Below are 19,880 nucleotides of genomic sequence, written 5' to 3'. Positions count from 1 at the left end.
GGATCAGTGAGAGCCCTTCCCACTGTGCACAAAATCCCCAGTTCCTTCGAGAGTCCCCACCTCGTTCTCTCCACTCATTTACAAAACCTCTGCCTGGGCTGGGTAGACCCCAGGCTTTTGCATCCCCTGCCCTAGACCACCTGCCTCACACTAGTAATGAGGAAACTAAGGCCCAAGGAGGCTGCCCAAGGCAACGAAGCCGGTGAGCTGCAGAACTAGTCCCTTTGGTACACTATTACACCGTTGTGTCAGTTCAGTTTTGTTCAGTTTAATGAATGACTTACCTTTGCTCAGCGCAATTATGAACTGGGCATAATCAAGAGTATAAAAGTCTGTGTTTCAGTAACAGGTACAATCCATTAATGTTGGTAAGACATTTACCCGTGCCAATCAAAATTTGCTAATTTGTACTGTTGTGTGATAGGATCAGGAGTTGTCGTTAATCGTTAGTTTTTAGTCATGTGTAACATGAACATGTTGTTTTAACAAAATGGATAAAATATATGTGGAAATGTAGTCATAAAGGGAAGCCCCTTTAACCATCATCATTATCTCAGGCAGTTGGTGGGCAGAGGTGGACACGAGAAGCCAGGTCTGTTTGGGGTGTCACTTAAACTGCCTGAGCCCTGAGAGAAGTGTCCATTGTACTCTTGTCCTTTCAGTGCACTTGGCGGCTCCTCGGCTCTTCATATCCCAGCTTTTCCAGGAGGAGGATGTCTCATTGATTATGTTCCTCAAGTGTGCCACCTGCTCACCAACAAGGTAAAAGCAAATCCTCTGCCTCCCCCACCTTGTGAGGCTCCTTCCTCCAGTGTCATCTACCCAGCATCATGGTGCACACACCGTCCTCTCCACCCCATCCTCTTAGTTTCAAACTCCGTCTGACATCGACCTTTCCTACTTTGAATTACATCTCATCAGTTTCTCTCCTGATTTCTTTGCCCTCCTTCCTTTTCTGAGGATTCTGACCTCCTGTTCCAGTCTTATCTTCATCTCCTCTTTCTTGAATTTCCTTCATGCCCTAAGTTTTTGCTAGATCTTACACCTTCTTACAGTTTAAAATTTTTGAACTCTTTCATTTCCCAATTATCTGTTGCATGCGTGTGTGTGTGTGTGTGTGTGTGTGTGTGTGTGTTTGCCACTTGTTAATATCACAGTAATTCTGTAGAGCTGCTTTTATCTCTTCCTGCTTTTCTGTACTGCACTTCTTAATAGTTGGTTCTTGATTCTCCCTGTCATGTCTAGGAGCAGTTTGCCAGAGTCCTGCTTCTAGGGGCAGGATTTCCAGGTCAGCTTGTCTTACAGTCAGGCACATCAGATTATCTAAAGCCATCTCTTAGCTGTGTTAATGAGCCCTTACATTGGCAAGTAGCTGAGTTTCCACTAATGGTTGTTGTCAGCTATTTCTACCAAGTATAGAATATGCTTGTTAATGTCCAGCCAGTGTATGTAGCTAAAAACCAGAGATATTAATCCGCCAGCAATACTGACTTTGTTTCTTCTCCCACGTGGACTCAGTTTGCTTAATTCCCAAAATCCTATTTTCTTTGCTCCTGTTGACTTGTTCACAATGGCTTGGAAAATAAATCTTTTGTTTGTCTCTTTCATTCAAAAGATAGCTCATCTCTATATAGAAAATATTTTAGAAATATAATAATATTTCAAAGGCTTCAGTATTATTTTTTAAATGTCAGAGAAACTAAAATCTGGCAACTCCACAGTCTGTGGGCTCGGCACAGATTCCAGGGTATTTAACTCTCACAGAGTGGTTGCTGCTCATTGGACCAAATTCCCCCAGCCACTGCCCTCCTACAAAACCGATCAGAGGACAGATTTCTTATTTACACTGGGAGACTTTGCACTGCCTTCAAATCTAGATATCCCAGTATTATAGAGAAAAATGCAAAATTGGTCTTCCAGAACCAAGAAGAAAAGCCTTTTTAAAGCTCTCCAATTGAGATTAATTTCTAGTCATACATTTTTCCTCAAAAAAATTATAATACCATTTTCCCAGAAATACAAGACTCAGTCAGTTTTTCTTATCTGGTTCCCTTTCATTAATTTTGCTTGTCTTTTAAAATTGATGTTCTTCTCCTTGCCACAAACGAGGACAGTATGGGCTGCTTTTAGAAACAATCTCTTCAAATGAATTTCCATAATTACATTGGAATCTATCTTTATAGCCAGTTTTGTTGTGGGTTTCTGTTAGAATGGTTTTCTGTTTTTAAAATCAAGTATACAGAACTGTTTTCATCCCCTTTTTAAACAAAGCCACTTAAGCAAACTTATCATCTGTTTTTCTTTTCCCAAAATAACATTTCTGATCCTGCATTAAGCCTGCAAAGCAAGCACTGTTTTTATAAATTGACATAAAACCCCTGTTATATAAATAGAATTGTTTTACTTTTAAAGGGTACAAATGGCTATCAGTACCAATTGTGTCAAGGTTATTTCAAGCACTTTATCTCGAGCTTTTGTTATCCATGGAAACTCAGTGTGACTACAGCCAGTATAAACAATTTGGGGGGTCTTTTTCTCCCACTGTTTCTTTCACCCATTATGAAGACATTTCATAAGGAATGTATTTTTGTGTTAGAAGCTGATGGGTAAATGACTAACTTTCAGATGCCTAGCTTAATGAGTTCACAATTTTTTTTATAGAAACTGTCATTTGGTGATAGCAAGGAAATATAAAAAGGCAAAATAAAATCTCCTGTTGTAACACTCCTTATTCTGAATGTTATGAGCTTAAAAAGAAAGGATGGAGCATTACTGTGCCTTTTCAATAGGCGTTGTAGTTCAAGATAACCAAATAGACCCATTTGCTGAGAGGAAGCTCTTCTTTATAGAGAATTCCAGCTGATAAATGCAGATGGAATGAGAGAATACAAAAATCACCATTTTTTTCAGGCCCTAGTGAAGTAATCGATTCAGACAAGGATCTCCAACCGATACTAAAACCATTAAGTAAAAGGTTCATGGGAACTAGATCTTCCCATGCTTTGAGGGGTGTACCCCTGGATTACTCACTATGGCAGAGGGGAAACATCCCCTTACAGTAGAGTGGTCTGGCTGGCGTCACCTTAACCAATGATCAAACTCAGTATTACCTAGGAAGTTTTCTTGCCCAAAATATTTAACCTGAATCTAGTCACACCTTTAGCTCTAACTTCCAATTTTAGGAAATACAGCAGGTAGAGAAAAACGGAAGGAAACAATCAGAGAATCGAGAATACAGAATAAGACAACTAGCCCAGTCTCTTTGGAAAGTCAATATTATATACACACATCCACACCCCAGGAAGTACTACTTTTACTATAGTAAAAGACTTTCTAAATTAAATGCCTGATCCCTGTTTACACCCTGCTTTTTTCAAAAATGTTTTGGGGACAATTGGGACGTTTTGAAAATGGACAGCATACTAAATGAATTCAGAGAATGATTACTAAATTTGGTATGATGACAGTAGTGTGGTTATGCAGGAAAATGTCTTGTTTTTTGGAGATGCATGCTGACGTGTTTAGGGGCAAACTGTCATGATGTCTCTAATTTCCTTTGAAACATTTCAGCAAGATTGATTGACAGGTTGATAGGTAGGTAGATGGCTGGATAAAGCAACTAGACAAAATATTCACAGTTGTTGAATATAGGTGTGGGAATATGGGTGTTCAATTTGCTATTCTTTCTACCTCTCTGAATCTTTGAAATTCTACATAATAAAATGTTTAATGATTTCCTACTCCACTTCTCAGCTTCGGGTTCCTATTCCAGGTGCAGTATGTGATTCAAGGATATCACAAAAGAAGAGAGTATATTGCTGCTTTTCTCAGTCACTTTGGCACGTAAGTTCTTTGTTTAAACCACGAATCAATGACGCACTCCCGTCCTGATGACCCTAATATAAGGGCTTGATTAAGAAAATAGCAGTTCCTCCCTATACCTCTGAATGCCATTTTGATTCTTCTTGGTGTGTTGCTTACCCTGAAGCTCCCAGGAAGACTTTTTTCTTTAGCATTCTTTAGCAAATAGTAGAATCAAATATCTTCCCTGGAGCAGCAGCATGACTAGCCCCAAACACTGCAGTGACAGCGGGCGTAAAGCCTGCTTCTTCTCGGGCTCTTTATTGTCTGCACAGCACTTTCACCTCCGTCATCACAGAGCAGTCATGAGGTGAAGCAGGCAGGAGTGGCTGGCACATTCTACTGAAGAAAGCCCCGAAACCTTGGCCAGTTCAGGCACCCAGCGGAAGTCACACACCTCAGAGAGAGAAAGCCAGGCTGGGATCCTGTTCCCAGGACTCAGGTCTCCTGATAGGACCGCCACTCCCCCCAGGGCCACAGAGATTCAGGAAGGAAGTCTGGCATTAGACACCATCGCGATGACTCACACTTGGGATTAGGAGTTGGAAGAAGGCCCCACAAGGGAGGAGGGAAGTGTGTAGCTGCAGTTCCAGGGTGGCCGTCTGCTCCCAGCCCTCCCTGTGCTCTGGCCCTTTCCTTTGCCCGTGGTGGGCTGCTCTGCAGCTGTTTCCTTAATGATGGGAGAGCCCTTATCAACCTTCCCCTCAGGGCTTAGTTGGGGAATGGACTTTCCTCACAGTCTTCTTTAAAAGGTGGATCACTCTACCTACCTGGGGGGACTAAGCCCTAAGGGTTTTAGTGGTCTAGTTATCTCCCACCTTATTCCAGAGAAGTGGGGTGTGTGTGTGTGTGTGTGTGTGTATTAAAATTTTAAATAAGTAAATGAAGAAATTAGGGCAAAAGGAATAAGAAAGAGAAGATGAGGTCAAGAATAAGGTTGGGGGGACTTCCCTGGCCGCCCAGTGGTTAGGACTTTGCTTTCCAGTGTAGAGGGTGTGGGTTCGATCCCTTGTCGGGGAGCTAGGATCCCACATGCCTCGAGGCCAAAAAAAACAAAACAGAAACAATTTTAAGAAAGACTTTAAAAATGGTCCACATCAAAAAAAATCTTAAAAAAAAATAAAGTTGGGGTATAATTTTACAAATGTGGCATAATTATAAGCAAAATTTCTGACTCGTCAAAACAATTTCAAGAAATTTTCTCATTATCCACAGTGAAATTTGCATATCCTCAAAATAGAAGTATCAATATCTAAACAGTATGACTGTCTCTCACGTGAGTCTCTAATAGTTAAGATTTTTTTCAGCTTTATTTATGAGCATTTTGAGAAAGTGCTTATGATACAAACAGTGGTTAATAAATGACACCGTTAGTCTCACTTTTGAGTAAGATTATCTTTCTTATATATAATCGAAAATGCAGACATTAACACAATGACCTCCAAAGCAGGGTGCACATACCTCGGGTGTGTGCCCCACCTCACTCCATTGGCATTCACGAGAAGGGTGAAAATCGAATTTACACTTGTTTTTAAATCTCATTCAGTTTATGTACATTTTGGTGGTTTTTTATACATATAATATAGTAGTACTTATATACAATTACAAAATCATATACAAGTACTACCATATACTGTACTATATGCGTAATGAAAAGGATTCTGTGCTTGTTTTTGCTTACGGGATGCAAGATCTAAAAAGTTTAGATATCAGTGTTATAATGTTGAGTAAATTACATATCCTTAAAAGAAATACAGACTGGTGAACAGAGTTGTTGACTTAAGTCAGCAGATCTTAGTGATGTATCAACAGTCTCTGAGCAAATCACTAAGCCTTCAGTGCCTTAGTTCCCTTACCTTCCCAGTGAGTTCAACTGTTCCTTCCTACTTAAACCTGGAGGCCATCAGTATTAATGGTCTGATTGGCCTGACTCAGCCAGGATGAAGGCATCTCTAAGGACAACAAAGGCCTCCTTGTATGGACAAGCGAGAACATTATCCTTGTCCTCGCTGTGTGGTTAGTACTGGCACGTTATGGTAACACCCCCTAAGCACTTAGCTCTTGAGGGAAATGGGGGAGGTGAGCCTATCAGAATTCTCTCCAGGCCCTTCCGTGCTCAGAGGCTGTTCTCCATTGACACATGAAGCGTGCATCTCCCATCTGAACCCAGTGTCCACCCAGCTAACATTGCTACTTCGTCTTGAGCCTGGTGGGGAGGATAGGGGGCCACAAGAGAAAGGCTTCCAAATACTTTGGAAGAAAGTAGTATATAATCCTATAGTTAGTAATATTGTCACTGCTTGTTACTGTTCAGTGCCTAAGTGAAAGTGAGACTTCACTATCACTGTACAGACATAGGGTCATTGTTGCCCTGATTTCTTCATTTGTCCTTTTGCCCATCACTAGTAACTAACATTTGCATAACATTTTATGGTTTACTTTACTTGTTTTTCACAACTCCATGATGAAGTTTACAAATATGATTAGATTTGTTTTACAGATGAGGAAACTGAGGCTCCAAAGGTTAAATGATTTGCCCGGGGTTGTAACAGATGGTAAAATGGCAAAGCTGTAACTTAAACCCAGCTGCTTTCATTCCAAATCCCACATCCTTCCTGTGGCAACGCTCACTTGTCTTAAATGCATCTCGGATTCAATAACCCTGACTTTATGAATATATTCTTTACTTGTTTCCATCTCCTTTATACCTTGTTTTTATGAGGGTTTTTTGTTTGTGTGTATGTTTTTATTACTTAGGGGTGTCGTGGAATATGATGCAGAAGGCTTTACAAAACTCACTCTGTTGCTGATGTGGAAAGATTTTTGTTTTCTTGTACACAGTGAGTATACTTTTGCTATTAGCCTTTCAGCCTACATTTAAAAATGTACTAAACCACATGTACTAATGAATATGACAAACCTTAGTGTCCTGACTTGGTTCCTTTTACTTTAGCATAAGTATATTTACTGCGTGGTCTTCAAGAGAAAATATCTCTAGATCAGTGGTTCTCAACCAGGTATCATTTGCTGCTCAGGGGACATTTGGTAATGTCTGGAAACATTTTTGTTTGTCACGACGGGTAGGGGACCAGGGCTGGCGGTTGTTGTTACTGGCATTAGTGGGTAGAGGTCAGAGATGCAGCTAAACATCCTACAATGCGTAGGACAGGTCCCTAAAACAAAAAGTTATTGAGACCACAATGTCAGTAGCGCTGAATTTAAGAAACCCTACCCTAGAGAGATGTCTATTTTCGAAGTATCTTTCCAGATTCAGGCCTCAAAACTTTCAAGATTACTCAAAACATATTGCTTTGATCATTTGGTTATCATTCTTATTAAGTGAAAAAAATCTGTAACGTTGGTAATATATAATATATATCTTAAAGGTGGGACTGTGTTTTAATGAATTCCTGACATGACTTCTCAGTGTTTTCCACACAGTAGGCATATTTAAATTCCTGCTGTATTATATTAATCAGTCAGTAAACATTGCTCCGGCTTTCGCTTAATGGATCATTTAGAGTCTCTTTTGTATATTTCTTTGTTATATAAGAACCAGTGACCCATGGTGCCAGGTTTGAGTTGCAAGTCAGCTACGAGCTTTAGTCTTTAATAATTTGATATGCAGCATGCCCAGACTTCAAGCCAAAGGCACAGAAGTTTCAGCCCTCCCGAGTCCAGTTACAGAAAAGCAGTGGGTTTGGGTTGACTTCACTCAGTATATGGAACTACCCTAGACTTTAATAAACTATTTCAGGATGCACAGCTTTGGCCCTGTTTAGCCAAGCTGTCAGTGTAAAGATAATGACTTGGGGGGATTTTTCTTCCCCAACGGTTTTACTTTCTTGGTTATGATTTGCTTAGGCTAAAATAGTTCTTAATTTGTCTTACCTGATGTCACATCTACAGATAGTAGGGGAAGAAACCCAAAAATGTCCATAGTGGTAGAGGGAAGAAAGCTCTAATGAAAACCTTACCACGGTATAATCTGCATAGAGATAATTGAGAGTTGGCCATACGTACTTCTAAGAAGTTGGTTATCCCTCTCGTTTAAGGTATTTCCCAATGATAACCACCTGTCATGCAGTGCTTCATACGGAGCTCCTACTCGATAACTAGTCTTACACTGGGACCATCTTTTCAAATGCATCTGAAAAATGCAAGCATGTTGCTCTATATTAATTATGTGTACAGATAAGCAGAGAGTGGAGAGGTGAAGATTTTCATCTTGGGTGTGCCTCCAGCTAATTATATGACCTTGTTCAAATCACTAGGACAAGCCTCCCTCTGTTTTAGTTCCCTCTTATGTCACTGGGGATTTGGTTGGTAAGTCCTGTGGAGACATCAGCAGATGGAGCTTAACCTACAATACAGGGCCAGGTGGAAGAGGAAGTCCCACAGTCAAGGCCTCCTGGCACTCTCCTCTTTGCTCACCATCTTCTGTGGCTCTACTGAGCTGAACTTCTTACTGCTGCTTCCAGCTCTCACTGTTAATTCTGACCTTATCACGGCTTTGGTTTTCTGTTCTGAGTGTTAACTGCTTTCTGAGATCTCACTTCCTATTTGCTCTGTCCACTTTGCCCCACCATCTTGATCCCAGTGATTCTGTTTCTAGCCTGGTAACCTGACCCCAGATCCTGACTGTATGCTTGGTTTGTGTCTCATGACCCTGGACAGCTGCCTGGGGGATTAGTCTGGTGTGTTTCCTCTAGCCCAGCTCAGCAATAGGGAGCTGTACCCTGCCACGAATGGTGGTGGCTATGGTCTGAGGCCTCCCAGAGTAGCTGTGAGAGAAGGACGCAGAAGGGAGGACACACAGAAGGACAGTTACAAACACTCAATTAGATGACTGCTTCAACCAATTTCTTCATCCCACAGTGGCATGAAATCTCAACGGTTTGTCCCAAAACTTACTTTGGTCTCCTAGCCATGATTCCATTTTCAAAAAAGATGATGTCAGATCATATCAGATATAAGGGGAAAAAAGATATCCTTGGCACTGATCTTCCTCACCTGTGTTTTCCACGTGCATCTCAAGGCTGCCTGTTCCGGCGGGGCCTGGCCGGAGAGCTGTTCAGGGATAAAAGAGCGTCCACCTCTCAGCTCCTGCCGGGCCTCCTCTCAGTGCGGTCAGTGTCACGGCAGTTCTTGTTCCTCTGGAAGGTCTATTCCCCAAAGACTGTTTTCCCCACAGTACCGTGTATCCACCATGTCTTACAGCCCCTTCTCTACCTTCCGCTGTCACATGCAAAATTAAGTCCTAAAGCCATATCTTCACTTAGTTTTGATTACCTTCTTCAGAAACATAGAACCCCCAGACACTCATTAGAACAGGTATGGGGACCTCGAGATCTGTTTAATTTACTTTTTCCAAAGTGTTTCCTTAGGCTCTTACTCCTTTCCTGCCCAGGCCGTTTGCTCTCCGCTCTAAGCGACACGACCCACGTTCTCGGCTCTTTGGTAGATAAGACCTTGTCTGTGAATCAAGGGACTCTGATGCTGTTTCCTGCTCCATCATTCACTCACAGCCTGTCTTTAAGTAAATTATTTCCACCCTTTTGCTTCTTTCTTATATCTAAAATGTAGGACTTGTAACATCATAGTGAAGCTTGGTCGGGTAATGCATTTTATTCAGTCATACAGTTAAGCATCTGAAACTTACCTTCTTTTGGAAGCATCTGCTTGCTTGGTTACAACCCCCATGGGACCACTTATTCCCTTTTTTCTTATCATGAAGATGGGAGTTGAACATGGGGTGGCAGAGACTTAATGATAGAACATTGCCTTGAATTATTCTGAGATCTCAAGAACAAGAAAAAGGAAGAAGGAAGCGCCTGGAGATGGAGCCAGTCTTGTGTGGCTGGTTCACTGCTCCGTGCAGATCGAAGACCTGGCAGGACACCCGATAACGTCTCTGTTCTCCCCCACCCTCTCTTCTGCCCAGGCCCGGGAAGAGGTTTGTCGAGAGGGCGGGTGCTGGCAATAATTCTGAGCATTCTGGATGCTAGAGGAAAGAGGCACTCCTCTCTTGAGGCTGATGGCTGTGACCTCAGACCTTGCCAGAGTGTTTGGAAGTAAGAATGCCCTAGGGGAGAGAGAACATTGTATGTATTCTGGGATCTCTCAGGAGACACTGCAACTTCCTGGCATTCTGGCAGTTGCAGGAGTGGGAGCTCTGGCCATGAAGAATTTTCATCCATTTATTCCTTCTTTCTTTCCGTCATCCATATCAACGTATCGCAAGAGTTGGAACCACAGCAGGATCAGGGACTTGCTTTCATTCAGAAACTGTTTTCAGAAAGGTTTCCTGGCCATCCTCTAAGAATTATTTGTAGTGGTTATGTAGGTAATTCTGTATTTGCCAAGCTGTATTTACCTCTGGAGGTAGATGCTACCTTTAAGGCAGCAGCTTTTCAGAATACTGGATGACAAGAGAACCAGAAAGCAAGGCACAGTAACACAGAACAAAAGCAACCACTGGGGAGAATTGGCTGTTTTTCATGGGCCCCTGTCAGCTGCACTATAAGGAATGCAGCTGCCTAAGGTCACAGGGTTGCTGCTTGGAAGGAGAGGGTATTGAGATCTTTTCCAGTTACCTGTAACTCCTTGGTAAATGACCCTTTGAGTCATCCAGCCTGGACCATAGGCCTTATCTCCCTGGCAAAATACATATTAGACCAAATCTGACCATTTTAGGTATTCCATCTCATTTCTTCCCTTCTTGACCCCTAACCCAATCAATTTAATCCAATTCACCTGAGTTCTGAGTTGATTGAGAACCTGCTGTGTGCTCAGTGTTGTGCTAGGTCCCAGGGGTTATAAGTAAATAACTCAGGCTTGACCTTAAGACACTTAGAGTCTCCAGCAAGGGTTGGTTGGCCACAGCCTATGGGCCAAACTCCACCCTGAGTCTATTCTTATATGGCCCTTGAGCTAAGAATGGTTTTTATGTTTTTAAAGAGTTGTTGGGGGGGGGCTTCCCTGGTGGTGCAGTGGTTGAGAGTCCGCCTGCCGATGCAGGGGACACAGGTTCGTGCCCCGGTCTGGGAGGATCCCACATGCCACGGAGCGGCTGGGCCCATGAGCCATGGCCGCTGAGCCTGCGCGTCCAGAGCCTGTGCTCCACGACGGGAGAGGCCACAGCAGTGAGAGGCCCGCGTACCGCAAAAAAAAAAAAAAAAAAAAAAAAAAAATTGTTAGGAGAAAGAAAAGAAGAATATGCAACAAAAATGGTGTAGCCTAAAATATTTCCCCTTTGACTGTTTACAAAGAAGTTTGCCAACCCCTGATCTAGGGGTTGAGAAAAAAGATCAGAAATGAGATCAGATAAAGGTGTGGTACACTGATACACATTTTTACAAACAAATATTCTCTAAGCTTGCTTAATGTATGCAAGGCACAAAGTAATGTGTGACACAGAGAAAACTTCATATGTTATATATATAAGAGAGAATTAGAAAGAGAGACACTGTCCCTAATGGAGTCTAATGAGAGAGACAGACAATAAAGAAGTAAACTAACAAATATATGTTACAGATGGTGACAAATACCATAATGGAACAAAACAGAGGGCTTTGAAAGAGGCTAAGAGGGGAGCTGTTGTTAGGATGGTCGCATAGGAGCTGACATTTCAGCTGAGACCTTAACGAGCAGCCATTCAGATTCAGTGAAGAGATTTCAGGGGAAAGAAAGTCCTCTTGTACAAAGAGCTACAAAAGGTAGCAAAGGGCTTTGCATGAGCCAGTGTGACTGGAGCACAGTGAGCAAAGAGAGTCACATGAGAGAGGTTAGAAAGAGAGTCAGGGCCAGATAAGATAGTGCCTCCCAGGCCATGTGTGTCAGGATGGAGTGGTAATAAAACACTTGAAAAACAATGGTTTAAGCAAGATAGAAGTGTATTTCTTTCTTGTGTATAAGGAAGCAGTCCAGGGCTGGAATGACATATCCAAAGGTCACATGGGACCCAGGTTCCTTGAAGCTTTATACTGCATCATCCCTTGGGTGTGACTTTCTTGCGTATAGGCCAAAAAAGCTGTTGGAGCTCCAGCTGTCACAATCCAAGTAAGAGAATAGAGAAAAGATGGAAGGAAGGTACAAACCTTCTCATTTAATGAGACTTTGAAGAAGTCTCATGCACCACTTCCAATTACATGTCATCGTTCTAGAACTTAGTTCATAAGGCCTCAGCAGGTGTGCTAGGGCAGACTGGGAAATGTAGTTCTGTTTCTGGGGCAGCAAATGCCCAACTAAAAATCAGAGTTCTTTTAACTTGAGTGAGAAAGAGAGAATGCCTATTTAGTAAGAAACTACTAGTCTCTTTCAAATCAAGGAGAGGAGTTTAGATATAGGTCAAGTTTCCATCAGAAAACAGATGGCACATCATACAGGTAACTAGGGAGAATTCAATGGAAGGACTGTGTTAAAAAAAACCAGAAAGGATGGTAGCAGCAGCAGCGAGTCTTTACCTTCCCTAGGACTGCATGGGCAAGAGGAGAGTGTGGTTACCAGAAGCTGGAAGGAGCTATAGCTGTAGCTGTAGGAAAGGGTTTCCTGGCAGGAACTGGGGAAAGCCTTTGGTTGAGGAAGGTAGCTACTACTAACAAATGCAGGAAGGATTATTTCTCCTTTCAGTTCTGTCAGTTTTGTTCTTAGGTACACGTACGTTTATAATTGTTATATCTTCTGACGTATTGACCCCTTTATTGTTATGGAATGTTCCTTTTTGTCTCTAGATATTTCTTGTCTTATAGTCTATTTCATCTGATATTAATAACCCATCCCAGCTCTATTTTGTTTATTGTTTGCTTGGTATACCTTTTCCAGCCCACTGCTTTCAACCTTTTTTTTTTTAATGCCTTTAAATCTAAAGTGTGTCTCTTGTAGACAGCATATGGTTGGGTTTTGCTTTTGTGTACATTTAAACAAACTCTGCTGTTTTATTAGAGAGTTTAATCCATTGACATTTAATATAATTATTGGTATAGTTGGATTGGGGCCTGCCATTTTGATATTGTTTGCTGTTTGTCTCATTCCTTTTTTGTTTCTCTTTGACTGCCTCATTTTGTGTCAAACAAATGTTTTTAGTGTACCATCTTAATTTCTTTGTTGATATTTTAGCTATCTTTTGTAAAAAAATTTTCTTAGTAGTTTGGTCTAGAGATTGCAGTATCCGTCTTTAACTTAACACAGTCTACTTCAGTTTAATAGTGACTTAATTCTGGTAAAATATAACAGCTTTGCTCCTCCTTCTCCCCCTTGTTTGTGCTATTATTGTCATATATGTTATATCTATATATGTCATCATGTAAATACAACAATACAGCCTTTTCTGTTAGTTATAGACAATCTTATATTTTCAAAAGAAACTAAAAGAAGAAAATAATTTTCATTGTATTTTGCTCTGTCCGTTATTTCAGGTAGGTCTTAGTAGGACTTTGAATGCTCTGTTACTCCATTTCACAGTTGTTATAGTAGAGGCAGAAGGAGGTGGCAGGGTTTATTTGTTCTAGCAGATGATGAGTTTCTTACTCTGATTTTTTTTCTTTATTTTCAATAATTAAAGTTCACACAGATTCCCTAATATACTTCTTTTGGTATTTGTCCTTATCTGTCTCTCTTTCCACTCATTTGGTCATTCATTAGTTTTAAGCTTACATTAGTCCAGAAAACAGTAATTTTGCTTTACAGAGAGCTCAGTTTCTGGTAAGACTTTTTTTTTTTCTTTTTTCTTTTTTTTTGAAAGCTAGAGGAAATTGACAACTGCAGACTAATTCCGCTAGTCATTTAAATAATTCTTTCCTCATAGGCCTGTAATCAAGGCCAATAAGCTAGAAATCAGGACAGCTTTTGAAATTTTAAGTAAAAATCAGAGCCTTCTGTTTATTGTTGCAAATGCCCCTTCCAAGCTCTGATTGTGTCAGGCTGTGTGATTGCTAGTATAACCAAGGAAATTATTTGCATTGATGTGTCACTGTCGTTTCACCACTCTTCAAAGCAAAGCTGTGAAATTGACAGCCACTCAGCTCCTGAGCAAAGTGGTGTGAACTCATCTCTTTGCCACGGAAACAATGTCTTGTAGAATATTTAGCAGCAACAAACAAGATGGCTACTAGATAATTCAGTAAAACCAAAACTGTGTGGTTTCCCAAACCTGCTTGCTTTTTGGATACAGATCTCATTTTTATATAAATAAATAGATTTGAAGAGTAAATCAGAATCAACAAAGTGATTAAAATTAGGAACCACAATGATATGCATTAGAATTCATTTCAAGCCAGATTTATAAAAAGTGTGATATTATTTTAGAATTAATATATTTACCTCAGATCAGGAATATGTAAATCTTTGTGATTTAATTTTATCATTTTAGTAGTAATAGTAACTATTAAAGCAGCAAGAACTAAAATTGATTATGAACAGAAAGTGAAACCAATCGGTTCTCTGTACTGTTCAAAATGATTTAAAAATATAGAAAAAGATAAAAGAAAATCTACTTTCTAATGCAAAATGCCTTTTTGCTTTGATTAAGAGAACTATGGGTATTTTGGATACTTTAAACATTTGGGTTAATTTTTATCCTGGACTTCCTTGAAAGTGGTTAGCTCTGCTGGGCAAAGTGGTTTTTGTCTTTTGATTACACACACAAACACACCCTCTTCAAGGTTTACAGCTCAAATAGCTCCAGTCCTTTAGCAACCACTGTCACTATTTTGATTCAAATTGAGACTTCTGTTTCATGTTTAGAGTCTACTTCCAGAAAGTCTTTTTTTTGTAATTTCTGACCCTGGTTTGAGAATTCATTTCATTAATTTTCATTGGGAATATTCTCTTCATTCTAATACCTTGTGAGACCTTTACAGTGACCTTAAAGGAGTTCTTGTAAGGAAAGAGGTTGTAAATCAGATACACAATACCAAATGCCCTCTTATATATGTTATATTATTCTTTTCAACTGTAATTGTTGGAGTAAAGTAATTGCTAAAGTGAGTTTATCTGATTAAAGAAAGGTCATGAATACTCAGTGATTTTGACTTAAAAACATATGCAGTGGCTTTGAAATTAACAGACTGTAACCCAAGAAGGCACCTCACTCAATAAAAGAAAGGAAGCTGTTTACAAAGAGTAACTTTTATAATATCAATCTCATTCAGTATAACCTTTTCTTAGAATCAATTTTAAAGTATTATTGAAACGTGCATTATTTTGGCTGTAAAACTTTTGCTGTTGTTGAAGATAATAGTTACAGTAACAATAGTTAACAGATATTAAGTGTATACCATGCTCTAGAAGTTGTTCTCAGTACCTTGCGTATATATATTGTTATTCTTCCTCACAACATCCTTCTGAGGATAATTACTAGTAGTGCCCCATTTTACAAATGACAAAACTGTGGCACAGAAAGAGTAAATGTATTCACTGTGACAGAGTTAGGATTTAAATCCAGGAACTGATTCCAGAGCCTATGTGCTAGTAAACGATATTACTATAATGCTTCAGGTCATTGGTTGGCAGTATCCCCACCTATGTGATGAATGTCAAAAGCCTTTGGAGTTTCACAGAGAACTGTAAGTCCCAGGAACAAAGGTAGAGGGTCAGTGACCATCCATGCACTGGGAGATATGCATATACTCTCTCATCTCCCAGGAATGCAAGTGGACATCTCACCAAAGACATTACTGATCTGAAGGCAGTGAGGCATGAAGCTAGCGTCACTCCTCAGTGATGGTGACAGTTTGTCTAGCTGTGATCCCCTGTCCAGTGGCACAGATATATTGGCCCAAGTAGGGTTTCACTCTGTGGCCATAGAAAGAGAAAAATAAGTGGCTTAATTAAGGAATTATCAGCTCCTGCAGCCACTATAGAAAACAGCATGGAGGTTCCTTAAAAAACTAAAAATAGAGTTACCATATGATCCAGCCATCCCATTCCTGGGCATATATCCAGAAAAGACGAAAACTCTTATTTCCAAAAGATACATGCACCCCAATGTTCACAACAGTGCTATTTACAATAGCCAAGACAGGGAAGGAACCTAGGTGGCCATCAGCAGATTCATGGATAAAGAAGATATGGTATACATATACAATGGAATATTACTCAGCCATAAAAAAGAATGAAATATTGCCATTTGCAGCAACATGGATGGACCTAGAGATTATCATACTAAGTGAAGTAAGTCAGACAGAGAAAGACAAATATTATATGATATCACTTATATGTGGAATCTAAAAAATAATATAAATGAACATATTTACAAACAGACTCACAGACATAGAATACAAACTTATGGTTACCAAAGGGGAAAGGGGGAGAGGGAGAAATTAGGAGTTTGGGATTAACAGATACACACGACTATATATAAAAGAGATGAACAAGAATGTTTACTGTATAGCACAGGGAACTATATTCAATATCTTGTAATAACCTATAATGGAAAAGAATGTAAAAAAGGAGATATATATATATACATATATATATATATCTGAATCACTTTGCTATAAACCTGAAACTAACACAATATTGTAAATCAACTATAGTTCAATTTTTTTAAAATGAAGATTGGGGATAAAAACAAAAAACAATAACGAGGGCTTCCCTGGTGGCGCAGTGGTTGAGAGTCCGCCTGCCGATGCAGGGGACATGGGTTCGTGCCCCAGTCCGTGAGGATCCCACATGCCGCGGAGCGGCTGGGCCCATGAGCCATGGCCGCTGAGCCTGTGCGTCCGGAGCCTGTGCTCCGCAACGGGAGAGGCCACAACAGTGAGAGGCCCGCGTACCACAAAAAAAATAAAATAAAAATAACGAAACAAACAGAAAAGAATTACCAGTTCCTGATTATCAAAAACTAGATTTAACCTGTTTAGACATAGTAATGTGGTCAGTTATAATGGTTCCTTATACAAAGTCCATGCAAACCTACAGCCAAAGAGGCAACATAGATGTGGGGTAGCCCAGGTTCTAAGACAAGTGGGAGTGGTAGGAACTGTGGCAAGCTGCATGCTCCTTTACATGATTTTGATTTTTTTTTTTTTTATACAGAGTACAGTCCAAGCATTTCTGTGGTCTGGATCTATCCTGATAGCCTATGAATCTTTTTTAAAAAATACTTTTTATTATAAAAATTTCAAAACACAAAAGTAGAGAGAAAAATATAATGAACCCCCATGTACCCATCACCCATATTGTAGTTTTGTCTACGTTCTTTCTTTTTTTAAAAAATTTTCTGGAATATTTTGAAGCAAATGTGAAATATTATTTCACCTGTAAGTAATTCAATGTGCATCTCTAACAGATAAGAATTTTTTAAAAGAGCTGTATCCAAAATAACATTATTACATCTAATTCTTTAATATTATCTAATACCCAGTCTATGTTCAAATTTCCCTGTTTGTCTCAAACATGTTTTTTTTACAGTTGGTTTGTTCAAAGCAGGATCCAAATAAGTCAAGACCCATAAATCTTGAAAATCTTTCTTTAGAAAAGAAATGTGGATGCAAGTAATGGATATCACCATCCATTTTCCTTCCCCATAATTTAGTTAAGAAAGTAAGGGGTGGGGCTTCCCTGGTGGTGCAGCGGTTGAGAGTCCGCCTGCCGATGCAGGGGACGCGGGTTCGTGCCCCGGTCTGGGAAGATCCCACATGCCATGGAGCAGCTGGGCCCGTGAGCCATGGCCACTGAGCCTGTGCATCTGGAGCCTGTGCTCTGCAACGGGAGAGGCCACAACAGTGAGAGGCCTGCGTACCACAAAAAAAAAAAAAGTAAGGGGTGAAATCGTTGAAAACATCGCTTCACCCATGGGTCTATAGAAGACAACCTCTTACGTTAGTATACCACCTTACAGTTATAAAGTGCTTTTAATTATCTCATTTACAATATGAGCTATCTATCTCTATGCCAGTTTTGCATAGAATTCTTAGCAGTTAATTGAATGGTTAGAGGTCATCTTGCCCAGGGGTTTTTAACATTTTTTTGTGCCAAAGACCCCTTTGGTGAACCCTATGGATCCTTTCTTCAGTGTTTTAAAATGCATAAAATAAATTATATAGTACTACAAGGAAGCCAATTATATTAAAATACTATTATCAAATCTTTAAAAAGTAATAACAGAGATATAAGAGCTTCTTTGTAAATACCTTAAATAACAATATCCATGGCAAATCTAATAACCACTGCAATTTTGAAATAGTGATGAGCATAAAGAATATTTGAAGATATGAGCAACAACCACAATGTGATATAAAAATATCTGTGATTTCTCTTGATAACAAAGTCAAGGTACTGCTAACACTGCTACAGTTGGTTGCCTGCATTCATAATTAGAGGAAATGCTAAATTTCAGTTAAAAGTAGTGAATATAAAGACATACATTTTTCCCATGCAAGTTCCCTGAATTTTATCCAAGGACCCTTGTGGAGGGGGAGGAGGTGTGGAGGGGGGTGCATTTACCTCAGATTAAGAATCTCTGAAAACTCTCTGTATTACAGGGATAGGATGTGGCTGAATGCCTGGACCAAGGCCATGCATGATGTTAGGGGAAGAATAGGACTAGAAACCAGGTTTCTTAAATCCAATTACTTTTCCTATGTTTGAATGGCTCAGTTCTAAGATACTAAGACAGGTGAGTACTTTTACAACAGTATGTGTTCAGTATTGTACTGCTGACATCTTAACGCTAGCTTGAAGAACTGAGTAATGTTCAGCATAAGGAAAAAGCCGGAAAATAATGCTCAGATTTAAGGTTTAATGACTTTTCCATTTGCATATTGTATGCTTCCTAATTGTACAAATTCAACTTTCATAAGTCCACGAAGCATATTTTTTTCCATCTTTTTTGAGGTGTCATTTCCATGTAGTAAAGTTCACCCATTTTAAGTGAACACTTAAATGAATGTTGGCAACCACATACGGTCATAGAAATAGCACTGCAATCAAGACATGGAACACTTTCATCGCCCTAAAAAGTTTCTCTTGTGGCTTTGCAGTTAATCCCCTCCCTTGACCTCCAGCCCCAGGGAGCCACTGACCATATTTTCCATTACTATAGTTTATTCTGTTATAGAATTTCACAAAAATGGAATCATAAAGAGTATAGTCTTTTATATTTTCTTTCTTTCACAAGTCTTTGTGTGGACATATGTTTTTATTTCTCTTCAGTAAAAACCTAGGAGTGGGGATGCTGGATCATATAGTAAATATATGTTTAACTCAGTAGCGTACTGCCATACTGTTTTCCAGAAGGCTGTAAGTTGTTACGTTCTCACTAACAGTGTATGGGTCTTCAGTTCTTTCACATCCTCTCCAACACTCACTATTATCAGTCCTTTTAATTTCAGTTGTTATAGGGTGTGTAGTAGTGTCTCATTGTGGTTTTAATTTACAATTCCCTAATGGCTAGTTGAGCATCTTTTCATGTGCTTATTTGCAAAGTAAGTTATTTTGTGAAGTGTCTGTTCAAATCTTTTTTCGGTTTTTAATTGGATTGTTGTCTTATTTTTGAGTTATGAATTCTTTATATATTTTGGATACAAGCCCCTTTTCAGTTATATCTTCTGCAGATCTTTTTTCCCAATCTCTGGCTTGCCTTTTCATTTTCTTAACTATGTCTTTCAAAGAGCAAAAAAAATAAATTTTGATGAAGTCCATTTTATTACTTTTTGATTTTAAGGGCCATGCTTTTTGTGTTCTGCTTAAGAAATTCTTGCCTAATCTAGTTCAGCAAGAATTTCTGCCTTGTCTATTCTAAAAAGATTATAGTTTTAGCTCTTAAATATAAGTCTGTGATCCATTTCAAGTTAATTTTTGTGTATAGTGTGAGGTAAGGGGCATGGTTCTTTTTTTTTTTTTTTTTTCCTAAACTAATAACCATTTGTTCCAACACCATTTGTTGAAAAGACTGTCCATTCCTCATTGAATTACCTTGGCACTTTTGCCAAAAATCAATTGACCAAATAAGTGTATATCTATTTCTGTAATCTCTAGTCTGTTCCATTGATCTATGTATCTATACTTTCATTTTA

At 39.6% G+C, this 19,880-nt stretch overlaps 1 protein-coding gene across 2 annotated transcripts in view; it reads left to right on the top strand.

The window, feature by feature from the left end:
- The window catches only part of BABAM2 (BRISC and BRCA1 A complex member 2), a gene marked incomplete at its 5' end in the record, with an annotated part of 454,317 nt that overhangs the window by 352,663 nt on the left and 81,774 nt on the right, over nt 1–19,880 (top strand). For both annotated transcript variants that reach the window (XM_079721415.1, XM_079721414.1), the window contains 3 exons: nt 663–762; nt 3,773–3,843; nt 6,619–6,701. In XM_079721415.1, the coding sequence (XP_079577541.1) occupies nt 663–762; nt 3,773–3,843; nt 6,619–6,701 (254 nt within the window). The remainder of the gene's footprint in view (nt 1–662; nt 763–3,772; nt 3,844–6,618; nt 6,702–19,880) is intronic.

The sequence above is a fragment of the Hyperoodon ampullatus genome (genome assembly GCF_949752795.1).
Source record: "Hyperoodon ampullatus genome assembly, chromosome: 15".
NCBI lineage: Eukaryota > Metazoa > Chordata > Mammalia > Artiodactyla > Ziphiidae > Hyperoodon > Hyperoodon ampullatus.
This window is presented reverse-complemented; position numbering and strand designations above follow the sequence as displayed.